The 24,386-nt window shown below is 38.4% G+C and overlaps 1 protein-coding gene across 1 annotated transcript; it reads left to right on the top strand.

Moving 5' to 3' along the window:
* The first annotated feature begins 611 nt into the window (after nt 1-611).
* Nucleotides 612-22,706, top strand: dkk2 (dickkopf WNT signaling pathway inhibitor 2). The gene is made up of 4 exons (XM_088006594.1): nt 612-1,153; nt 14,984-15,137; nt 19,124-19,255; nt 20,561-22,706. The coding sequence occupies exons 1-4, from the start codon at nt 962-964 to the stop codon at nt 20,809-20,811; spliced, it is 729 nt and encodes a 242-aa protein (XP_087862720.1). The 5' UTR covers nt 612-961; the 3' UTR covers nt 20,812-22,706.
* Nucleotides 22,707-24,386: the final 1,680 nt, after the last annotated feature.

Consider the following 24,386-nt stretch of genomic DNA (forward strand, 5'->3'; position numbering starts at 1 on the left):
GTTTCTTATATAAATCATCATCATTTTGGTTCTTACATGATAAAAAATTTCCATCTTTCTTTATGTTTCAATCCGTCTGATAATGTGATTTTTTTAAAACATTAAATGATTGATAATTTCATGTTAGTACTTGAGGAAACTTATTGCCGAATCCTTTTTTACCCTTACTTGAATAATTGGACGGCTACCTTTTACGTTTACTGGAGTAAAAATATGTTGAAGTTTTGCTAATCTTACCTGAATACAACTTTCCGGTTCTCTGCTGGTTTTGGGTTATCACATAAAATCCTGATAAAAATACACCGAAGTGTTTCACAAAATGTGGAAAAGTTTTAAATCAACCTACAGCAGAGGGAAAATCAGAGTTTTTATTCGACATTATGGAGCCAGAATGTACCGTTCATTAGAGTCTCATAAATAAATGAATGACTCTGAAAATGGAAAAGTTTCCTCCTTTCTCATAATGACTCTTTTTAAACCAGCCAAACTCTGACTTTTTCTTTGCCTCCTTTCTTCCCCATCTTACCTCCCAGTAAAAAGGGTCAAGTGCTCCGTTAAAACACACAGTGTATAATTTTATGGGCTTTTCCCGGCGGAGGCTGCTGCAGTCGGCGTGGAGGAGCGGCAGCCGCGGATCAGTTTCAGGCTTTCTCAGATGCTGAATGGGGGCGGAGGAAGAAAACTCATTAGAGTCCTATAAAAAACAGAAAGTATCTGCGATCATAAAGGAGCCTGCAGGAGGACAGAGAGCCACTCTGCCGGTGGAGACCTCCTCACACACTCCTCACACACTCCTTCATCACTCAGCCCGTCAGCGCGCTCGGTGCGTGGCGCACGGACAGAGCCGGGGCGCGCTGCTCACCCAGACATAACCTGTAGCTTGTTCCACAGGATCAAACCTTCTTTTTATGATTATTATTATTATTATCATTACGTTGAAACCGCGGTGTTAACTTAGAGGATGCTCGACTCAGCTTGGAGTAGATGCTGCTTTGTGCTGTTTCTCGTCGCTTCTGTGAGGACGGAGGCATCCCAGGTGTCCGAGGCGCGTCCGAAAGCCAACTCCATCAAGCCCTCTTCCCTGGAGGAGACGCCGACCCAGGCAGTGAACCGGTCCGCCCCGGTCACCAGGAAGCAGCGGCTCCTCCCGCAGGTACGCTCCTCCAATTCCTGACCTGCTGAAAAATGACGTCTGGTGATTTTACGCACAAAAAGGAGTAAGATAAAATCATAAATGCTTTTCCTTTTCTGCTCCATTTCTTGTTTCTTTTCTCTTCTTTTCTTGCCCAGCTCAAGCTTCGCAGCTTTTAATGAGCCTGAACTGCATTTGATCCGCTGAGGATCAGAATCTAAAGCGCTTTGCCTCAAATACGGACTAGATTGTTCAATATTGATTATGTACTGATCGATTGGTTTTGATGAAACATTTACTCTGCGTTTGCTCAAACGACCAAAAAAGTTTAATTTCACTGCTTTTACGGACTTAAGGCGACATTTGATGGGGTTAATCTTCAAACACTTAGAACACTTTAAACAATATCGGTGATTTGAAACTTGAGTCATTAAATGCTTGATTTCTCCAAATTTTGCTGGTTTTACATTAGACAACATTTAAAAAGTGCTTTATGCCTAAAAATCTTTGAAATAGTCAGTAATTTTGTGTTTTCACAAGTAGAACTGGAAACTTAGGCATCAAACTCTGTTTCTAAGATTCTTTGATTGTAGAATAATGCAGATTATTGTGGTTTTTGTGCTTTAAAGTGATCTACAACAGCACAAATAACCTGTTTCTGTGTTTCGCAAAAAGTGTAAAAGCTTCAAAATGTTCAACCCTAAGTTTAATTGATGAGAGTTAAACCTGTAGTTCAAGTTTAAATGTCAGAATGTTGCAGTTTTTATGCTAGACACCATTAAAATACTCTAAAAGTCCTAAAATGTGTCTGAGTTTCACATGGAGAAGAAAAGATTGCCAAGGAATTACTTTGTAGCTGCTTTCATCATTTTATCCACTTTTATAAAGCAAAGGTTTTACTCACCGTTGATGTTCTGAAAGCACTGAAATGACTCCTTTTCTTGCGGTTTTGCAGAAAGAATAAAGGTGTCATAAATCACAGAGTTTACTGTTACAGATCGCTCTTTATAGTGGATAATTAGGCACTATAATTAGGTTGCAGTGGTCTGAGAGCAGCAGTCTGTCTAAAATGAGTTTAATGCTCCCAAAACATCTGAGGAGCTGTTTTATTATCTTCCACATAAAAAGTAAAAGTTTTACATCCAATAATTACGATTCTTTGATAATATTCAGGTAATGCTACTATAAATACTGTGGTTTTTAATCTAGACACCACTTAAGCCACTGCAATAGACATTTTTGAGTATATTGATAAATATAATAAGCATTTCTGAGATCATAAGCTGAAGTATAATCCAGTTTAGGTCTAAATATTCCAGTTTTTATACTTTGTTCCCTTTGAAGTGATCTATGGCGAAGAGAACCCATGAAAATGACACATTTTTGTCATTTAAAATGAATTAAATGATGGTTTAAGACGTCACAAAGTTTATCATAAAGGTTATTTGATTAGAGTAGAATGTTACTTTCCATGTGTTAAAGGATCAAATGCAGTCCAAACTCTCTAAAAACAGCGGAATTGCCCTTTACTTAAGTGCCCAAATTGGAATTTATGATTCAGGATTGAACTCCAAAAATCACAGAATAAAACCTGAAACAAGCTCTTCCTGTCATGTGTGGATCGTTAGTGGGAATTTGGAGCGTCGGACCCCTCGTAAACCCCTAATTGCCTTTTCCAACCTGACGCCGCTGGCGGGAGCTGCTAGCATCCACAGTAAATCATTAATGCAGCAGAAATGTGAGAAAAAGTTAACACTTGAGGTAATTTTCTGTCTGGGTCTTAGTGCTGTTAAAGTGGTCCAGACGCTTGCTGGGATTATGGGGCCCTTACGGGGCGTCTGGGGGCTACGCTAACGCCGCTCAGAATGTGGTCAGCTCAGGTTTTCATCTCACACTAAACACACAAACGCTTTTTAACTTCTAATCTAACTGTTAGGACTTAAAAGTCAAAGCCCAAGTCGTTAAATCCGCCTCTCTGAGCAGCTTTCCATCTCAGTTTGATGACTGATATCTGCTTTTGTGCGTCATATTCACCTTTCCTGTTACATCATTTTGCTGTTGCGGTGAAGTCCTTTAATACCTGCTAAGTGCTGACGGCCGGCTCAGACGCAGGAATCGCTGGAAAAGCCGCTCTCTCTCCTCTGCGGAGTGTGGAAAAGCAACCTCAAGCAGCGCTGCCAAACCGCAGATTGAACGGCTGCTCTACCGGTGCCACTGCCGCAGTGTTTGGTGGTTTCGGGGGAGCAGACAGTGGGGGGAACCATCTGCATGTGCAGAGACCACCACAATGCCACGGCGGCTTTCCACAGCATCAGGATGCCACAGGGCAGGTTAAAGGTCCGGGCTGCATCTCTTCATCACACTGCAAAAACACAAAATCTTACTGTAATTTTGTTTCCATCGCAAATATCTTAACACACTTGAAATACGAAAAAAATAATTTACAAGTAACTTTTCATAAAGACATAGCTCCTTTTAAGTCAATAATTCCTTAATATTGATGAAAAAGTATTTGTTTCATTGGCGGATTATTTTGGCAAAAATGTCTTGTTAGACGTGAAATAATCTGCCAATGGAACTAAAACGTTTTCATCAATATTAAGGAATTACTGACTTAAAACAAGCTCCTATTTCTTTATGAAAAGTTGCCCAGGAGTTAGTTTTGTCTTATTTCAAGTGTACTAAGATATTTGCACTAGAAATTAGACTAGAAATACTTGGTATGATTTTGTGTTTTCTCAGTGCATGAGGTTTTATTTATAGGTGGTAATTCCAGTTTTAGTTTTGAACTAACAACTGCAGGATTTTCTTTCCAAAGTTTGTCACAGTGGAAGTTTAAACATCTTCTCTCTGTCGTTTGTGAGGCTAATTACTGTGATTAAAGCAGCTGGGTGCAGATTTGGAAGAGTTTGCTTAAACTGTGAATCAGTGGGTTACGTATTATCACTCCTCTGCACTATGGCTCACCGCTCAGGGTGCCAACATCTGAAGGCCTGAAGGTTTTCAAATCAATCAGTTTTCTATTGTTTGTTTGAATCACCAGTCAAAGGGTTTGGGGATCATCTTTGTGGTTCTGAGAAGTTTGGCTACGTTCCCACAGCAGGAAAACCCAAATCTGACTTTTCCAAGCCAGTCTGAACGGCCCGGTTCTGATCTTTTCATTTCCCCAAAAATCCAGTTCTTGCCACTTCCTTATGTGGATCCAAAATAGTTTTCAAAGAGTCTGCGGTTTTAACTTTCCTGTCGCATTTTATCCGACTTTTATGTCATTGTCGTGAGACATGCATCGTGATTCTGCACCACAAGAAGCCAGATCTGCTCGTAAGCAATGACTGAAAATTATAACTATGAATTTCAGAAAGGGGTGAAGTTGGTGAAGCATCTTCCACCTCTCATAGTTCAGACTCCACAAACAAACAGATTCCTCTGCAGATGTTGTAGTCAATGCTCCAGTAATCTCTCTTGCTTGTGCTTTCATTTTATCAGCGTCCGTTATTGCTTTCATAAACAATGCGCTGCTGTGTGATGTCTGCGTTGTTGTTTGGGATTGTGAACCGTTCATATAGAAGTCATCATTCAGCAATATGAACGACCACATAAAAGAAAAAAATAATCAAAGAATTGGAACTGAGCATGAAGACCCGCTGTGTGAACGCAGCCTTAGTAGTTCTGAGAAGAGACTTCATCAGGCATGTGTGTATAAACCAGGCAGGAAGCATCAGATCTGACTAGTTACTTTATTCAGTGAAAATAAAGATTAACTTTATTGAACAATCTGGGCAGCAGATGTCCATTTAGGATTCCTCTGTCTCCAGAAGGCGACTGTTAAGGAAAAGGACAGGAAGTAGAAAGTTTATCAGTTTGATGTGAGAACAGACACTGCTGGGGTCTGATTGCTGCTCTTTGACTGCGCCGTATTAGAACTAGAAATGCATAGAAATACCAGTTTACTTGTAAAAAAGGAGAAAGTTTGAGGATTATTTTTAGAATGATGGCAGTAGGCAGCATGAGGTGGCGGAGGGGTCACACTGCTTTGCTCCATTCTGCAGGAATCTTCCTTTGGCTTCTCATTTAAGATTAATAAAAACCTCTAGCTGTTAAATTACCACACCACATAGAACTCAGTTTATTCTTCAGAGGTTTTCAGGTTGTTTCCTTCAGTGGTTCTTGGTGCAGCGCCCCCACAGGCGAGGAGGGGAACAGCTTTTCTAAAAGGTTAAGATCGTTTGACTCAGTGCAATATGAACATAAACTGCAGCAGCTGAAAATGTAACAAATGTTGTAACTTTAGTTCCCAATAAAACTTAGTCTACCCAACTGTGTGAAAACAACCTAAGAAACTCTCTATTTCTTTAGATTTCCAGTTCAATATTCCAGTTCCAGCCTCAGTATTATTTTTTTTATGCCACAATGTCAATTATTTACAGATTAAGAAGCCATTTAGAGAATTTACAACAATATTTCTGTGAGTGAAGAGGAGGAACAGATACCCAAACACGTTAGTATTTCCCTGCTCCAGACAGGAAAATTCTAGCACTGGCTATGCTAGCCAATGCTAATGTTTCCCTCCTTCATTTGGCTCAGGCACAGAAAAACAGCAAGTCGATAATAAATCACATTATTGAGAATGAACGTGCAGGAGTGAGCATCTCTGATCTGAAACACATCAAACATATTTCCGAGTTATGGTGCAGAATTTCGTTCTGCATCAGATTACAGGTGGGTGATACTTAAAGTTTTATTGCAATATTGTCTGTTAATATTTTGATAAAAGTGATGATAAAACCTATTTATCACTTTTTTATGTAACTGTCTGGCTGTGACAGCAATCAGAACCAAACAAACACAAATCCTGCATTCACATTATTAATGTGTCACATAAAGAAGTGTGACTAAAAAGCACACAGTATTTCATCATATTTGTTAAACTTATTGATATTTATTGATACTCTCAAAAACAATTAGTGGAGAAAATAGTAAAAGTAGAGTTTTTGCAACATTTGGTTTATGCTAAGTGTCCCAGTCAAAGTAACAATCTGATGGAAAAGTGTTGTGTTTTAGAAAAATAAACAACTTTGTGAGAATTTCTCCCAATTCAATTCAATTCAATTCAATTCAATTCAATTCAATTCAGTTCAATTCAATTCAATTCAATTCAATTCAGTCCACTTTATTGTGTCCCTGAAGGACAATCAATTTGCAACGAGTAGTGCTGACAGCCAACACATTCACGCAAACATGACAATTAATAAAACAACGATAAGAAGATCCATCAGAGACAAATGTCAAAATGTCAAAAATGAAGATCATTCTCAGAGTAAGATACTAACCGCTCAGGACTACTCCGCCCAACCCCACTTCACACAACCTGAAGTACCGCTTCGGGACCCTCATGTGTGGTGTTTCCTCTGATGACAGAGGAGACCTGTGTTTATCTTAAAAGGCAAACAGGCCCGGATTTCCCATGATGCTCTTTGACTCCTCTTCTTTGTGTGGGATCAGCGTGGAGCTGAAGACGCTGCTGTTCCTGGAGTCTCAGAGCGACTTGGCTGTAAACACATGTGTTTTGCGTGATGAAAGCAGCAGCGTTTGAAGGCGGTGTGAGTGACTGGTGCGCCATCATCCCTATGTTACCCGATACTGGCCGTCTTCTGCTTCCAGGGCATGAAGTCTGTTTACTCAGCTACATTGTTTATTTGACTCCTTCAGGCCCGCGGTGCTCATTAACACCATTCATAGCTTCAGGTTTCTGACGCTGCTCCTGCCATCATGAGACAGAGTGAAAAATGACTGAACTGAAGGGGAATCATGAAAAGTAAAGATTTCACCTTTCCCCGTTTTAGGACTTTGGTCTTTACAGCTGAATTATGGCTCATGTGGGTATTGTGTATTTTCTAGGCACACAGTCCCTTTTATAACATCAATAACTATATTACCTTTTGTTGTTGATGCAAGTATAACTTTAAAGAATATTGATTTTGTGTCACAATCATATCTGACGCACTGAAATTGACCTCTGTCTCTTTAAGAACCTTCTGTCCTTTCCTACACTCCCTAACATTCTGGTATTTAATGGCGATTATAAAAATAAAAATTCTTGCAAAGAAATGATATACTGACAAAAAAAAACTAATTCAGGCAGAAAAAACACTTCTGTAAATAATTTTTCCCCAATATAAAATTTATTAAACTAATATTTACAGTAGGAAACGTTTATAAAATACTTCCTGTGACATCAGAGCAACAAAGCTGGTGTATAAACAAGAGGTCTCACTCCAATATGATCTCTTGGTTTGTGTCTGGTCTCATGAATTTTAGGTAAAAAGTTTCATTCAGTGAAGTTACTCACAGTGAGACGAGTGTCAAAAGTTTTACTGACATGATTTGGTTTCGTATATCATAAAACTTTTCGACTGTTATTGATCTGATACTGACTTAGTCTCGATATCTTGGACCGATCCGTCCTGCTCTGTGACCAGCATTCACTTTTTCTTGGACAATTGTTTGCATTGTGTTGTCGGCTTTACAGCAGTCCATCACATTGAGCATGCATGCAGCAACAGTGGAGAGGAAAACTTTCCTTTAACAGGAAGAAACCTGTAGCAGAACGAGAACTGGGCTCATTGTGAGCATCCATCTGCCACAGTGTTGTGGTCAAGACCACCTACATGAGACCAAGACAAGACCAAGACCAGAGTGTATCAAGACCGAGACAAGACCAAGACTTTTAGGGTCCGAGACCAAGTCAAGACCAAGATCGAGGGAAGTCGAGACCGAGTCAAGACCAAGACCAGCGGCCCACGCTACATGATACGACAAAATGTGAAATATGATCAAAATTACTTCTCAAATTGATCTGAAAGATCCATATTCACATAAACCCCCCTAGATATTAAATACTTAATAAATTTAACCAATATTAAAAGCAGTACAAACTCTTGGTTCTGCTATGCTTCCATCTCTGTTCTACGATCTGCTTGCTCTGTTCTGTCAGGTCAGCATACACTGTCAGATCATCATATGCTTAGCACAAACTCACGGCTATATCTGTCACACACTCATTACCATATCATTTTATTTAATCAGCAACATAGAATCATTACGTAGATAGTCATACACTTTGTTATTAACAGTTGTATGGCATCCTGAGTTAGCGCTGCTGAGTTAGCTGTATGATTTATACAGCGCTATTATATTACTGACGATTAGACAGACGTCTTCTGCCGCTCAGAGGAAACAACTGCGCATGTCTCAGAGCGCCGCGCGCGAGTGAAAGGTGTGTGTGTGTGTGTGTGCGTGTGTGTGTGTGTGTGTGTGTGTGTGTCCGTGCGCGGGGGGGGGAACAGAAACAGGTTATTGGTTGGATTTTAATCGGTGGTTTTGCATTCACTGAAAACAACGACGTTAACAAATAAACTGGACAGTACGCTGTACGTTTAGTGATATTTTAACAGTTGCGGTCTCGACTGGTCTTGAAATAAAATGCCGAGTCCTCAGAGCCCAAGTCCGAGACGAGATCGAGACCATCAAAAAATGGTCTCGAGACCAAGACCGATCTCGAGTACTACAACACTGATCTGCCATGACCGACTGGAGGTTTTTATGACAAAGAAATTAATCCGATTTGACATCATTTAACCTGAAATAAACCTTCGAGATAGCAGCATCATTATCTACAGAAATAAATGCAGAGAACTGTGAAAGCAGTGAGAACTACATCTGGATTTTCAGTTTCTCCTCACCATGATAATCACTGCAGCCAGAGGAGAATTTTTACTAATTAAACTGAAACAGATGGTTCTGTTAGAATGATGTGTTCTTTTGCTGTCATTGTTATAGCTATTTTTTAGAGTTTTTATGCAGACTAGACCCGAGAAGAAATTACATTCCTGCTGTTATTTATAAGCATAACGGAAAACTTCCTTGGAAATGACATCATAACTGAGGAATGGGTAGATGGAGGTAAATACGGGAAGGATTGTTCAAAGATCCTGCAGTAAATCCCTTGTAGATTGTTGCTCCCGCACATTTAGTGTTTCTCTTCAAAGCAGCGGGTCTTCACCGACACGAGACCCGCGGTTTCCCATATGGACCTGTGTCTGTTTATCACCAGCATGCAGGGCAGGGCGCAGAGCACGCACCGTGTTTAGATCCAGGGGCCGCGCTTTTATGTGTGAAGGCAAAAATAAGGGAGCAGATATGAGATGGGGACGATGCATCCGAATGTCCCTCAGAAGTGAGACGAGGTGCTTTAAAACGCGACAGGGGAGATTATCAGCTGCGGTTGGAGGTCCCATATCGCTCAGATCTGTCTTTCAGTTTGGTTTTTGATGGAAGAGGTGTCCTCAGGTCTGCGCCAGCCTTTCAGATTCATTGTTGCTGATCTGAAAGTGTAGCTCAGCCGGACGGACAGATCTGAAGTGGCCCAGCATGTGGCTGGCCCCGCTTGTCTCAGTATTTAGATAACAGCACATTTTTCTTGTCAGGGGAGAAAAATTCCAGCTGCAAATTCCCAAACTTCTCCTCATATTTCCAACAAATTCATCTGCTTATGTTTGCCCCAGCAGCCCTCAGGAATGCACGCATCTCTCTTAATAAACAGAGTCCAGCTTTGAAGTTAATGCTTTAATTCAGAAAAACTATTTTCACAAAATTTATGAAGTATTTAATCAGATTAAGGCCGGAGTTACGACATATTGTTTTAATTAAGGAGTATGACTATCAGTCTGAGGACCATCTTAATGTCGGTTCATTAGGGAGAGGCTGGAGCCGGACGTGATTAGACCGACGGCAGACAACCTGGTCCTTTCAAAAAACCAGAGACTCCAAACCAGATTATTGCACGTTTAATCTGTCCTCAGACAGAAATGTTAAATGGCAGTTTGTGCTTTGATAAAGCTGAAGGTTGTTAAAGATGGCTTTCTAGAGACATTGTTCGGTAAACAGGAAAGATGTGGCACCAGAGGGTTGGCTGCACTCAGTTTTTAATACCTTTAACTCTATCTAGAATTACATCCAGGTGTGCAGCATTATCACCTGCCTTCAGTGACTTGTAATGTATTATGCAACATAGCAGAGCTGCAGTCTATAATGGAACAAAATGCATATAAATTCACTGCATGAATGGGAAACATTTTATATGTTAAATGAAGAGCTAAAACCGACAGAATTGTAATAACATTTCTATATTCTCCAAACCATTTGAGCAACCTGTTCCCCTCCTCGCCTGTGGGGGCGCTGCACCAAAAACCACTGAAGGAAACGAGATAAAAACCTTTGAAGACACTGAACACAACTTCCTTCTTCAGTAAAATTTGAGTAGCGTCAGATTTTATCGATGCCTGAAGACTACGAGTCATTTCTGCTACTAATGCGTTGTTTTGGTTTTATTTACCCAGAATGCCCTGCGTTGTAGTCCACTTCTTGCGTTTGGTGTTCACATGCATTCACATCTCAACAGAACCAAAACCAGTTTATAGGTGGATCAGAGTTCGTTTTTTGGTCAGCATTAGAGTTTGATCCACAAAACCCAAAAAGAAAAATGATAACATTAACCTCATCCTGCTGCTTCAATAGGATTTAACAGGAAAAATACAACCTGCTGTTGACCAAATGTTGATAAATGAGTCTGTTTTTTATTACTGGCCACACTGGAATATTTATTTGAATACTTATGAATTCAAATAAATATTCTGTTTATAGATATTTATTGATATTTAACTTGTTAGCTAAATATTTAGTTTGGATCCAAACTAAAGTTTAGTTTAGACTGATAAGCCAATATTTAATCCATTTGTTATATCCATTAACTTCCGGGTTAAATATTTAGTTTAAAACTGTGACATTTATGAACAACTGTATAAACATATAAAAATATGAAAAATAACCTTCATAATTTTCTCAGGCAACAGGCTAAATAATTCAAAATATTGACCGTGTAGCTTTACAAACAGCTCCTCGAATCACAGACTGATGATGTCTAATTTATAAATGCTGCAGTTGCTGTTTGTGAAATCCCTGCTGGGGTTTTGTGTTTATAAACTTTGCTGTTGACTCTTTTTAAACACCAACTGGAGATATTAAAAGAGCCAACAGAGTTGATGAACAAATCTTGACATTTATAAATCCAGAGTACAGCAGCTCTCTGCAGAGCTCTGCCTCTGTTATCCATGTTGAAGCTTTTTATTTTTAGTGTTTTGTTTTGAAATAAAACACACAGTAAAAGTGACACAAACTCATAACATTAAACCGTGGCACTCAGGACATTTTAATTGGTGTCTGTGAGCCAGCAAGTTTGTTAAACTCCAAACCAGCTGCTGTGGCGGGAGAAATGGCAAAGCTTTCACTGAACAGAATCAAATCCAAGTCATTATTATTTTTATGGAATATTGTTTTTAGTCAAAGTTTATGCCATTTTAATCCATGCAAAAAGATTTAATTATGTGAAAATATATCTAATAATGAGGTACAGAGACACGGGTGAAAGGATAAGCTTTAATAAAAAGCTGTTTCCCTCTTTTTTCCTTTTATTATAGTACATAAAGCCTTTCTAACAACCACCTTTAAGAAGCATTAGAGAAAATCTATAAAACACCATGGCTCTGTTACTTTCATCAACACGTTAAGTGTTTGATTTCTTGGAATCTGACATGATGATGGATGAGCATTCAGCTTGAATTCAAGCTAATTTCTCTTTGGCTCTGTCAGCGACTCCATCTGTTTTCAAAGAGTCAGACTGGCAACCGTCCAGAAAGCTCCAATCATCTTAATTTTCCAAAGCTGAAGCACAGAAGAAAGAAATTATAACATACTGGAATATTAATGCTGTTGATTTAAACATTTTTGTCTGAACTGATCCCCGTTTTGTTTAGTTTTTTCCCTGTTTTTTGTTTGGCGCGACCACCCATCCTTACGGACGCTGATACGCTGAACCCAGGTTCTTTTTCTCTACGAGTGTGGATGTAATTATTTCACCCAGACTCAGTTGGGTCATGTCATGCGCAGTCCCGAGTTGAACAGTTGATGTTTGTCAGTGGTGAGCCGCAGTAAATCAGGTCTGTCAGCGCAGTGCCAGCTGAATGTGGATGCGGTGCAGCAGCCCAACGCGCTCGCCTGAAACTCAACGCCGTTCATGTCGGTTCCTCCCCCCGCCCCGCTGTTAGCATGTTTTTGGTGTTAATCTGGTGGGAAAACTTTACACCTTTGATCATCTCTCCAACTTTTAAAGGTAAATATGTGAATAATAATAATAATAATAATAGGACGTGAATGTCAGCGTGTTTCGCCTCGGAGTTTTCACATCTTTATTTCTCTATTAACTTGGTGCAAATTTCATCACTTTATTTCATACATCTACAAAGTTTATTTGATTTGTGGTGCATTTTACACCAAGCGCCTTTGCTTCCGCTCCAAGTCCAAGAACAAAAGGACTTGCATGTGAAAGGAAAGATACTGGTTTCAATAAAACGCCTCTCTGTATGTGGAAAATGTGGATGCTGTAACTGCTAAGGTGTGTCTTTTTGTTTTTCTAATGATTTCAGCTCCTTATATCCGCTGCTGCACTTTGTAGTCTGTTTACTCTTTCTGAAAAAAACAAAGTTGAATTTCAGCTAAATGAACTATGGAGGAAAATGATTGCCTGCTAAAATTCCCTTCAGTTCCAGCTCATTAAAACTCTGAACACTTTGTGAGGCCTGAGTGAAAGGGAAGCATTCCTAATCACATTTATTTTCAGTTGCAGGCAACAGTTTAGGGAAAGAACAATTCCAATAAAGATTATTTTGATGTAGAAAAGAAACGTTGGGAACTTAAAGCAAGTATAAAAATACTCAAAAACAGTGAGAGTCTGGTGCAGTTATCTCTAATAAATCATGAAGAAACACAGATGGTTGTGTTTGGCTAAGATTTACTTTGGTACAAAGCCTTATGTAGGAGCACAGCCTTGTTGTCCAGTTTAACCAGTTATTTTAGGTTCAGTTTAATGGTTGTTTTATATTGAAGCTATCAGAGCAACTTTTCATTTTGGTTCCACTTTTGTTCTGGAAGGATGAAGTCAAAGCAGCAATGCTACAGTATTTATTTTATTCGGTGTATTTCTACTGTTTCAGCTCTTTAGATTACACAGAAAACGCTTCATTTTTTATTTTAATCAAATAGCTTGAAGCTGGTTTAATCGCCATCAGGGTCAGGCGATAATGAGTCCTTCACATCTCAGAGGAGGAATTTTGTTTCTCTCTTTTTTGCAGAATTGTTTTCAGGCACAAACAACTTGTTTAAGGTAATTTTACAGCATCACAGTAGATGCAAGTCAAGACTTTGACTAGACCACTGCAAATCTCCATTTGGTTTTACTTTTGAGCCACTAGTTGATCTTATCAGTCCTCAGAATATCTTACCAAATGTTTTGGGGTCATTAATTTGTTTTCTGGGAATGTCTGCTTCACATGGAAAGATAGTTATTCAGATTTTTGACACCATTTTCTGACAATCTTGAGGATGCTGCGATTATGGTGACGGCTCTAAAGATATTCCTGCCGTGTGTTCAGAGTGATTTAGACCTTTCTGATCGGGGATATTCACCATGTCGGGTTGTCTTGGCCCTCAGCGTGTGCGGCGTTTTCCCACCGACAAACGAGAACGCAGCCTGGTGAATGTGACGCGTAGCCAATCAGAGAGCAAAGTGGCAGAAACAACATTCAGGAATCCAAAATGCAGAAGACCAAACATCTTCCAGGTGGGACCAGATGTGGTTTTGAGTCGTTTTTCTCTGTTAAAAATAATCCACAAACTGTCGCCATTGCTTCTTCCCGGTAGGCCATGTTTGTTTACTCTGAAGTCACGTTTGGTCTCGAGAGATTTTGAGAGATTTCCATTTTTCCATCTGAATGTTGGTGAGTGAAATCGGTTCCTCTGTGGCGTGTTGTCTTAGGTTTTGAATTTTGCAGTGTGACCCAGGCATTAGACTCACCTTTGTGTTCTTTTTGGGTTGAATCATGACCTCTGACCCCAGCGAGGATAACCGAAGTCTGCAGAGATTTAAATGTCCATGTTTTCACCATTTTAGATGATGCTTCTCTCTGCGGCTCACTGGAATCTTAGAGCTTCAGAAATCACTATCACCTTTTCTTAATTGTTGTCTGATTTTGTTTCTCATCTGTTGTTAAATTTGTTCAGCTCATGTCATCATGTGTTGCTTTTTGAGGTTTTTTAGCCTACTTCATGTTGTCGGATGGGTTCTGTTTATGATGATTTATTGATTCTGAACCCAAAGAAATCCATTTTGCTTTCACTCAGGATCAGTTCAGCTTGATTGGATTCCCTCTTTAACAAGTTAATTAGCAATAATGTTTTGTATTTGTGGTCAGTCTGATATTAAACTGAATTTGTGACAAATTAAAGTGCAACATTTCACAGCACTGCAGGTTCTGATGAGGACAGAGTTGGTGCTTTCAGCGCTGGGAACGGAGGAACATGTGCTGAGCAAACTCTGGATGCAGTTCGGTTATTTTTAGTTATTTTTAGTGTTTTCACAGGTTAGACGTATTAACCATGTTCAGTGGACATGATGCCTTGAATTCAGTTTATTTATGAAATGAACCAAATCCAGATGATTATCTCAGGGTTTCATGGAAGGTGACATGAAACTGTGATGTAAAAGAAAAGGCAATACTTCAGTTTAAACATAACATAAATAAATAAATAAATACTGTTTTTGTATTGAAAAATTAATCTGAACTGAATAGTACACCTTTATCTCCATAAGATAAGATTTCATAAACAAAATGTAAATATTTACAGTTTTGTGTTTTTGTGCCATACAAAGTTTAATAACATTTTTGTTTGTGTGTGCAGCAGGTGTATCCGTGCAGCAATGACAAGGAGTGCAGCGTCGGCAGCTACTGCCACAGCCCGCAGCAGGCCTCGTCGCGCTGCCTGTCCTGCCGCCGCAGGAAGAAGCGCTGCCACCGGGATGCCATGTGCTGCCCTGGGAACCGCTGCAGTAACTGTGAGCACGCACACTTGCATCTCATTTCATTTTAATTATGCAGAAGTTCAACACTGAATTCAATAACTGGATTTCTTTTCTTTGAGGCGTTTTACCACCAAACTGATTTAGACTGGAAACTCTGTTTGTTTTGGACCAGATATGAGTCTAGTTTATTTATTAAGCAGGTTCAAAAAACAAGTTTACAAAAACTTTACAAAAATAAGATAAATAAAAGACATAAAGCAAGTATTAAAACTCGGGCCGGAACCTTAAAATGTTAACTTTGATGAATTAATTACAAAGATTTTGAGTCAATCACCTTTTTTTTTTTTTACATTCAAACGTTTTGAGCTGGAACCTTTGTATTCAGTTGTTTCTGGTACTCCTGTAAAGCTGATGCACAATAAACATCAATAGACAGCAAAGCTAAAGCTGCTTCTTAGCACCGGGGTTCATTTCTGTTTAAAAACCAATCTGATTGGACGCTGGGAAAGGCTACTGTTGTGTTCAAGTTGTGCTAAATTGAGTTAACCTATTAGCTAAGCTACTCAATGGTAAAGATGTAGCAGCATTGCAGAAGTCGCCACTGTTAGCGTTAGCGTCCACAGAAATTTCATAAGTTATCATGAATGAAATAAGTATTTATTCAATAATTTAGCAGCAAAAATATTTTTTTGAATTGAAAATGTTGCTTTTGTTTGTCCATATATAGTTTTCAATTAAAATCCAATTAAGATTAATTGATTACAGATAACTCAATTTAAAATGATAATTGAGTCCTCTGTTTAAAACATTAATAAAAATCTGTTCTTGTTTATTTTCCTGTTGATTCAGTGACAAATCGAACTGTCTCATAAACAAATAAAGCCGAGGAGTGAAGTGTTAAAAATCAATTATCTACACACCATCTGTGAAGTGATGAAAGACTTGTACTTAGCATTTAGCCTCCCTTGGTGTGCAAATCTTCATTAGTGCAAACCGAGAACCCGCATAGCATAGCATGAGATTAAGAAAAGTTAATATCAAGTCCTTGTTTTTTGCATCACTGACATAATGTATTTTAGCAACGTTTCGTCTTTGTGGTTTGAGTTGCTAACACAATCCTCAGCAGCCTGGCTTTGCTAGAAATCCTATTATGTTTGCTACAGATTCAGAGGTGTAGAAAGGCAATAATGAAACATAATTTACTTAAAACTACACATTTTCATGCACCAAAGAAATTTGCTGGCAAGATGAAGTAGTGTGGAGTCTTTGCCTCACTTTCAGTCTGACAAAAAAAAAAATCAACAATTTCTGTATTCCTAAATACTGGGTTAGCTGTAGAATAACAAAATATTTCTGATCTTCTTGCTGTTTCTTTTGATATCACTCAACAGTTACGAGTGAAGGAAGTGCATAGAGTTGCATTCAAAGCCTCTATTTACAGCTGAATTTATAAACACTGTTAGATCTTTACATATCACCAGCTGGTGTTTATAAATCCTGATTTAAACTTTGTGTATAACTCCTGTTTTCATTGGTAATAATAAATAATGTCCATAAACAATGACTGTTTAAAGTATTGTAAAGGGATTTATGTGTTTCCTGCAGACACTCAGAGGACAGGAAATTAAAATGTTTGAGATTTAAAACCTCACACAGTGACTGAGTATTGTCCTGATTTAAATGCAGTAAGTACGTTAAAATCAAAAGCCTGACTGAGTCAAACCTTAACTGGTGAATGTTTCAGCCTTTGTTGTAAAGCAGTGTTCGTACAGAAACCGTCCTGTAGCTCACACACTCACAAAGATTTATTATTGTCAGTGAATCAATAGATTTATACATCATAATCTTCCCAACCATGTTGGAAAACAGTTCAATATTTCTGTATTTTACCGGGTAGAGTATCTGAAACATGGTAATAAACCTCACTCCATATTCAAGTCAATTTACAAAAAAACTTTTAATTTTAATCAAAGATACAATCAAACAGATCCTAGTTATCAAACGGCATTAGTTTATTATTTAAATTAGCTTAAAGAGATCAGAACAATAAAACTTCTCTTTTACATTCTCACACATAACTTGCTGTGCAAAACTCTTTCTGGGTGACGAAGCTGCCCAGAAGCCCTAAAAACCATGTTTTCACTTAGTGAGAAATTTAAAATTTAAGAATAAATTTTAAAATACAAAGTTCTGGGTAAAAGTCGTTCATGTTAGTCCAATCTTTATGGTGGACACATTTCTGTTTTCACACACATTGCCACCCAAGAATGCTGCTTTATTGAAAAATTAGGTAGAAGAAATTAGAAAAGCAGAAAAAATTAGCAAAAGACTGTTGGCATGGCAACAGTGATAAATAATCGATAAATTTTCCAAGGTGGAGCACCAAACATTTAACATTTTGGTTTTAAGTGTTAAGAACGATATCCTGAGTGTTTCTGTCGACCTTAACAAGTTTAGAGTTGAGCTAAAATTTCTTCTCCTATCAGTGAAACTTCTCTGTGGGCTGGTTGGATGTAAACCAGAGAAGATGGAGCGATGTTTCTGAGAGCCATCTAAACAAATCAGCGAATGAACCAAACAGAAATAAACTAGACACTGCAAGACTGCACAAGATTGAGTTACAGAAAGAAAGTATTAACATGCATGCACATTAGAAAATAAACACCAATCTATAATGATGTTTAGGCTCAATCAAATGAGAAAAAACAGAAAACTAATCAAATGCACATTCTCTCTGTGTTACTCAACAGACTGATCCATTTTATCTGATAAGATCTAATTAAACCAAAACTCCAGGTTAGAAATCAGCAGTGAGTTCTGGTGTCTCTAATGCTGTATTTTCTATAAATATACATAAAAGACATTTGGAGGTGGCTCAACTTGAAAATGACGGTTAATCTGCTGCTGTGAAAATTAACATAAGAAATTAAAGTTCATCAAATTGATTTAACATGAAACAAGCTGTCTAAACATTGTTTTTAAGTTCTGATAGCTCATTATTCTCAAATTGAGTTATTATAACTTAATAGGGTAATTTAAACTAAGTGATTATTCACATTATGTAGGAAAACTGTCCTCACCAGTTGAACAAGCACATTTTTATATTGTTTTCAATAACATTATAAAGTTAAAGTAACTACTTATCTTAAGTTAGACGATTTTAAATTCTTGATTCAACTTGAATAAACTGCTCTTGTGCTTTAGTACAGCTACCAAAAAGCATGCAAAATGCATTGTGTTCTCCAATTTTTCTGTCTTATACATGTTTGTTCCAGTTTCATGAAACAACAGGAAAATAAAACTCCAGCTTTTAACACACATCAGAAAATTTCACGACCAGCTCAGTCACACACATTTGCAGCGCTGCTACAGAATCTATGCAACAATAACAAGATGGTCTAGTTTTATCCAGATACTTCACTCACTTCTGCATGCTGGATGCTTGAAACTGAAATTAATACTCAGAAAATGATTCTTTGACCACTTGGGGCCTTCATATATTTGATCAATAAATATCAGAATGAATAAAATGCAGCTGAACACTGTGGTTTCCACACGTTTCACCCCAATACAGATACTCTATTCAAACCGTGGCTGCATCAGAAACCAATATACTTCAAAGATGTGACATCTGACATGTGTCCTGAAAATCTTCTTAAGTTCAGTGTCTTTACACCCACATAATGGGTGTTTTTAATACAGCAGCAGCCCTGGAAAGAGAGGAAAAAGGTTCAGGATTCCTTCTCTGATATTCTACTGAAAGTTTTCTGTTCAGTTCCCAAAGTGCTCAGCATTCCCGAAAGTCGTGTGTCTCAGGCCTGCAGTACATTCTGGTCTTTTGAAGAGTCTTTCTAAGAATCTCTATTGTTTCCATGAAAAGGTCTGCAAAACAAAAATCATGTGATCTAAATAAACTCCAACAAATCTGCGATTTGTTAAACAGCCAAAGACGGCAGGCAGATTAAAACCTCTTCTGTTTTTAATTACCTTGATGTCTATTCTTTTCTTTCTCGCTGCAGATATTTGCGTCTCCATCTCTGAGAGCGTGCTGTCGCCTCACATCTCTGCAATAGATAACCCCAGTGTGTTGTCCACCAAAGACCACAGCTGGAAGAAGAAAGGGAGGGGCCAGCCTAAGCATGTGCTAAAGGGTAAGATTTCAGCCTGAAGGGGTCTGAATCTGTCTGTTGTTCCCCTTCTGGAGGTCTGTAAGTATTCATGGACGCTGCCAGTCCACAAACTATGTTGATAATTGGCTTTCTGCTCTTGTGTCAGCAATGGTGTACCCGAAGCATAACATTACGAAACCACAAAGCTTTAGCTGTTTCTGCACCTAGTTGGAGCCGTGACGGCAGTTTCACAGGGAGCAGCACACTTTATGTGAAACATAAGAACAACCACAGAATGGAGGTTAGCTTCTATATTGCTAATAAGTCACTGAGACTCCAGCGTACCACTCATGTCACCTGATTTATGTTAATGTGAGACTCACATCTGAACACACAACGCACCAAGCTGCAAAGAAACAGTGCAAAAGTTTTAAACCAACTTTTACATTTGTAATACTGACTTTCATGTGCACTGTTAAACATGTGAAAGTGGCTCAACTTGAAAATGAAGGTTCACCTGCTGCTTTTAATATGTCAGAAAAAGTATCTAAAAAATAGAATAAGGAAGCATTTGTTATCAAATTACTATAACTACTTTAAGTTAAAAGAATTAAAATTCATGTTTCAACTTGCATAAACAAAATATCTGATAATACTTTTGATGAAACATCACACTGAAAACTGAAAACACTCAGAACATTTATTTTGAACAGGATTTAAACAATGTGAGAAGACCTTGTACTCAACCATAGCAAACTGACATTTATATTAAAATGAGCATTTGCCTTAATAACACACCAGAGGCAAGTCAATGTAGCACACAAGATACAAAAACCTGCCGCTAAGCACCCTGGGAAAAAGTTCCCACTGCCGTTAGCAACGCAACTTACTGCTCTGTTTCTCTTTCACAAACTCAAACATGTAAGTTAAAAATCTATATCTTGCAAAATTTGTTTGACTTAACCCTCTAAAGTCAATGCCTGCCCTGGAGAGTGTGTCCTTAGAGGGTTAAAGAGTAGAAGTTAATTGATACAACAAAATGCAGCTCAAATGTTTTACAGTGTGAAAGTGTTTAATTCTTCTACAGACTTTTTTAAGTAAATTATGCTACTTAATTTACTTAAGTAGCAAATTAAGTAGACTTCTGCTACAGTCTCATGATAACAAACCCCAAACACCTACAGCTGTGAATGAAAGATGGCTCTCTAAAGTACAGGAGTCTGAATGCACATGCACTCCACACTTTTCAGTTCACAAAATCCAAAACGGTTTCGGGCCAGTGAGTACTTTTTGTTGTTTTGCTGTTGGCTGCTTTTTGACTCATCATTTCCTGTTCTCCTCTCTAAGGTCATGAGGGCGACTCCTGCCTGCGCTCGTCCGACTGTTCGGACGGCTACTGCTGCGCCCGCCACTTCTGGACCAAAATCTGCAAGCCGGTGCTGCGGCAGGGAGAGGTGTGCACCAAGCAGAGGAAGAAAGGCTCCCACGGCCTGGAGATCTTCCAGCGCTGCGACTGCGCCAAGGGCCTCTCCTGCAAGGTGTGGAAAGATGCCACCTCCTCGTCCAAGTCCAGGCTGCATATGTGCCAGAAGATCTGAAGCGGAGGCAGCTGCCGTGGGCGCGGACGCCTCTGTCTCCGTCTGCCACGGAAAGTTTTAAGGGAGAGAATGGCTTGTGGCTGCACTGAGAGGGAGCAAAAGACAGAGACTAACAAGAGACAGAACAGGCTGCTGCTGCGTGGGTTTCAAACCCTGCAACGGACAGCGATTGGAAACGCTCTGATGTGTTCGCCGTGAGCCGCCGCCACCGCTCTCACGCTCAGGCACGCATCTTTCAGACACACAGGGATGGAAGAGCTTTTCACCCTGCTTCAAAATAAAACACATGTTCAGCGAGCCACAGAGAGAGCCGACGGATGCTGTGATGGATGTGGACTTTGTCAAGGTGGAGGCAACTGATGTAGCAAACTTCTTTTTTTAAGCTAAAATACATTTAGACAAATATTCATTACAAGCCTTTCAAATCAATATTTTAAAGTCATTATTCTAATATTTCTTAAAGGGGCATTATTATGTAAAATTAACTTTTAAAATGTTATTCCCTCATCAAAAACCAACCTGGAGTCTTGTTTTACATGTTTGAGAAATCCTTGAATCTCCATGGCAACCATTCAGTTGAGTGAACCACCTGGGTGGATCTAGCCACACCTTCCAGATGCAGCTCCTCCCCCACTCAGCTCCTTCAGACTAGCCAGCAGGAATTAGCAATCACCTGGTGGAACGGCTGGGCTCATTATAGGAGCTCCTTCTCAGTGAAACACTGGTAAAAATGTGTTAAAGGTAATGTAATCATTTGCTAAAGGGTTAATAGAGGAGCCATGTTGGGATGACTTCCTGAGGGCGGAGTTTCAGGAAGAGCAGGATTTTTTAAAGAGACAGAGGCCCAATTTCAAGGCGCAAAATTAGGAAGCAAAATTTGATACATTTTTATAGCATAATTTACTTAATTATGCTATAAAATGACACTGTGTGTCTGAAAAACACATAATGCTGCCCCTTTAAGGTTTATCTTTGGAAACTGTTGTTTGCATCCTTCGAACGGCTTTAGCTGCTTTCATCCAACGCCACATACGCCTAAACCAAAGAATACAGAACCTTCCCAGTGCAGTTAACGAGTTTCATCTGCTGCATGAGAGATAAAGCATGATTGTGTTGGCTTTGGAAGCCCTCATTGATCTGTCAGATCCAGCTGCGATCCGCCGGGATGACAGTCGTGTGTGAGGTGGAGCGCCGCTGCAGACTCAGCGGTACCGGTACCAGACGGAAAGCCGCTCTGCTTTCCCAATCACATTAACGAGACTCGAGGACATGAGGAACTTAGGGGTTTTTTTCCATTTGCGAAGCCCCTAGGAATGGAGACGTGGGAGATTGATTACATAAAGCTGATGTGTTCAAAGGGAATCTGCCGTTTGATTTCTTTGTTTTGTGGGTGGTTCACAGCCTGGTTTGTTGTTCAGCCTCTTAAATATGACTGCATACTTTCTTCTCATGACATATTGTAGAACTTAAATTTTGTTCTGGATGTTTTTTAAACAGCTCTAACCCTAAAACTCATAGTATCACTTTAAAACATACATCTTGTAATCGTTTGAAATATCAATAAGCTCTTTTATGTAAATAGACTGGAAGCAATGTATTTAAGAATGGATGTATATCGTGTACATATTAATCCTGAGCGCTAAAGCTGAAACGATCGGGTAGAGAGGAGATACGGAGGAAGAGGAGGGCGGAGAGGAAAAAGTTTGACTGGTTTTACAGACTGGCTGCAGCTTGTTACAGGCAGAACAATAAATCCCAAAATATTTTGTGTAAATGGTGTGTAAATGGTGTGAAGATGTATATCCCACTAAAATGATTTGTGTGAATATTGTACGTTGATTTGTTTCTTGTGTTTATAAAATGATAATGGAAGAATAAAAGGAATGTATTTTGTATCAGTGATGAAACAGGATACTTTTTATTACACTTAATTAAAAATCTCAGTTTAAATAAATCGATTTTTAATGATCAGCAAAAACATTTTAGGTTACAATAAAAATCCTGTGAACACAAAACGATGCCCTTAATGAGATTCAGCAGATTAATGAAATATGCAACACAGTTCAGAACAATATGTCAGAAATATAATACAATATATCATGAGTTTATAAAAAATGGTAAAATAGATGCAGGAGAAAATTATACACAGCAAAACAATAGGACACAATGTAATTACATGTAATACTACAGAATACGGTATTTTACTAAACACATAAAATGGTTCTATGAATAAAAATGACAATTTTAAAAATATTTTGTGCAATTGGTGTGAAGATGTGCAGTATGAACCAGTAAAAATGATCATTGCGAATATTTTACATCGATTTAATTTGTATTTTTAAAATGGCGAAAAATATGATAAAATGCAACAATTTGATACGATACGATACATTATGATATGACATGATATAATACAATACGATACATTTGACAAAATTCAGCAGTAAATGTATTAAATACAATATGATGCATTCTGATACTGGATGTTGCAATTTAACAAGCTACGCTACAATATGATTAAATATAATGATATATAATACAATTAAATATTATTTTACCTATATCACAATATGAAGGGGAACATAGTGATTCAATATTACTGGTGGAATAAAAAATGTTTTATATGACAGTACATTTTATTTGTATGTTATTTTACCACACCGTAAAATAAGATACATTATAAGAATTTACTCTATGAGTCATTGAAAATAAGAATTTGTATTTTATAACTCGCAAGTCAAATAAAGGTTAAATAAATGAATAAAAATAAAAATATGGTCTCCAAGGGAAAATAACTTGTTGACTTTTTGTATCGCTGAGGCCATAAAAATGCATTTATTGCTGTTGGAAAGTTTTACCAAGAAAGAGTTTCAGACACCCCATAAACACACTACTTACTAGTTGAAAGTCTTTATCTGTTTTTTAAATCATTGCTATCACTACACTGTAAAATCCTTAGTAAAGGCAGCACTCTAAAATTTAAAACGATCCTTGTGTTTTATGTTATTCTTCACAGCAGCCAAATTTCATCTGAAGTCAGTTTGGTCAGCAGCTTTCTGGCATTTCTGGGAGTTTTTTCATTTTAGTTGTTTAGACTTTGGTTGATTTTTCACTCATTTTTAGAACAATGTGCTCCTTTCGCATCGCCTTGTCTGATTTTTCTTAGCACGTATTTCACAAATTAAGTGTGAAAACAACAACTACAAAATCAAGACAAACTGGGAAATTTCCCACGAAATCCTTGAGATCACAAGAAAGTCCTTTTGCATGGAAGGAAATGTTCAGCAAATATCCAGCGCTACAAGGTATTCCTTAATTTTTAATAAACATATAAGAATCAAATGACATTAGGGATTAAACTGACTAAAAGGATGAGATTGACAAGCAAATCTGATCTCATGTAAAAAAAGCAAACCCTAATTTGTTTGTTTTTCAAATTAAACAGAAACAAAAGAGGAGAGTGAAAAGGCTTGCTGGATAATCGTACCATGTCAGTAGAGGTTTTTGTCCTTATAAAGGCAAGGTTCATCAAAGCCCAAGTGACAGAGTCAGCAGCTGAGATGTTTTCATGAGTA

The sequence above is a fragment of the Poecilia mexicana genome, unplaced genomic scaffold (genome assembly GCF_051168715.1).
Source record: "Poecilia mexicana isolate PSO_F unplaced genomic scaffold, ASM5116871v1 scaffold_1, whole genome shotgun sequence".
NCBI classification, from domain to species: Eukaryota; Metazoa; Chordata; class Actinopteri; order Cyprinodontiformes; family Poeciliidae; genus Poecilia; species Poecilia mexicana.

Excerpts from the sequence above, each read along its gene's own strand:
- dkk2 (XM_088006594.1), top strand. The coding sequence starts at position 962 with ATGCTCGACTCAGCTTGGAGTAGATGCTGCTTTGTGCTGTTTCTCGTC. Across the intron at positions 1,154-14,983 it reads AGCAGCGGCTCCTCCCGCAG|CAGGTGTATCCGTGCAGCAA; the intron begins GTACGCTCCTCC and ends TTGTGTGTGCAG. Across the intron at positions 15,138-19,123 it reads TGGGAACCGCTGCAGTAACT|ATATTTGCGTCTCCATCTCT; the intron begins GTGAGCACGCAC and ends TTCTCGCTGCAG.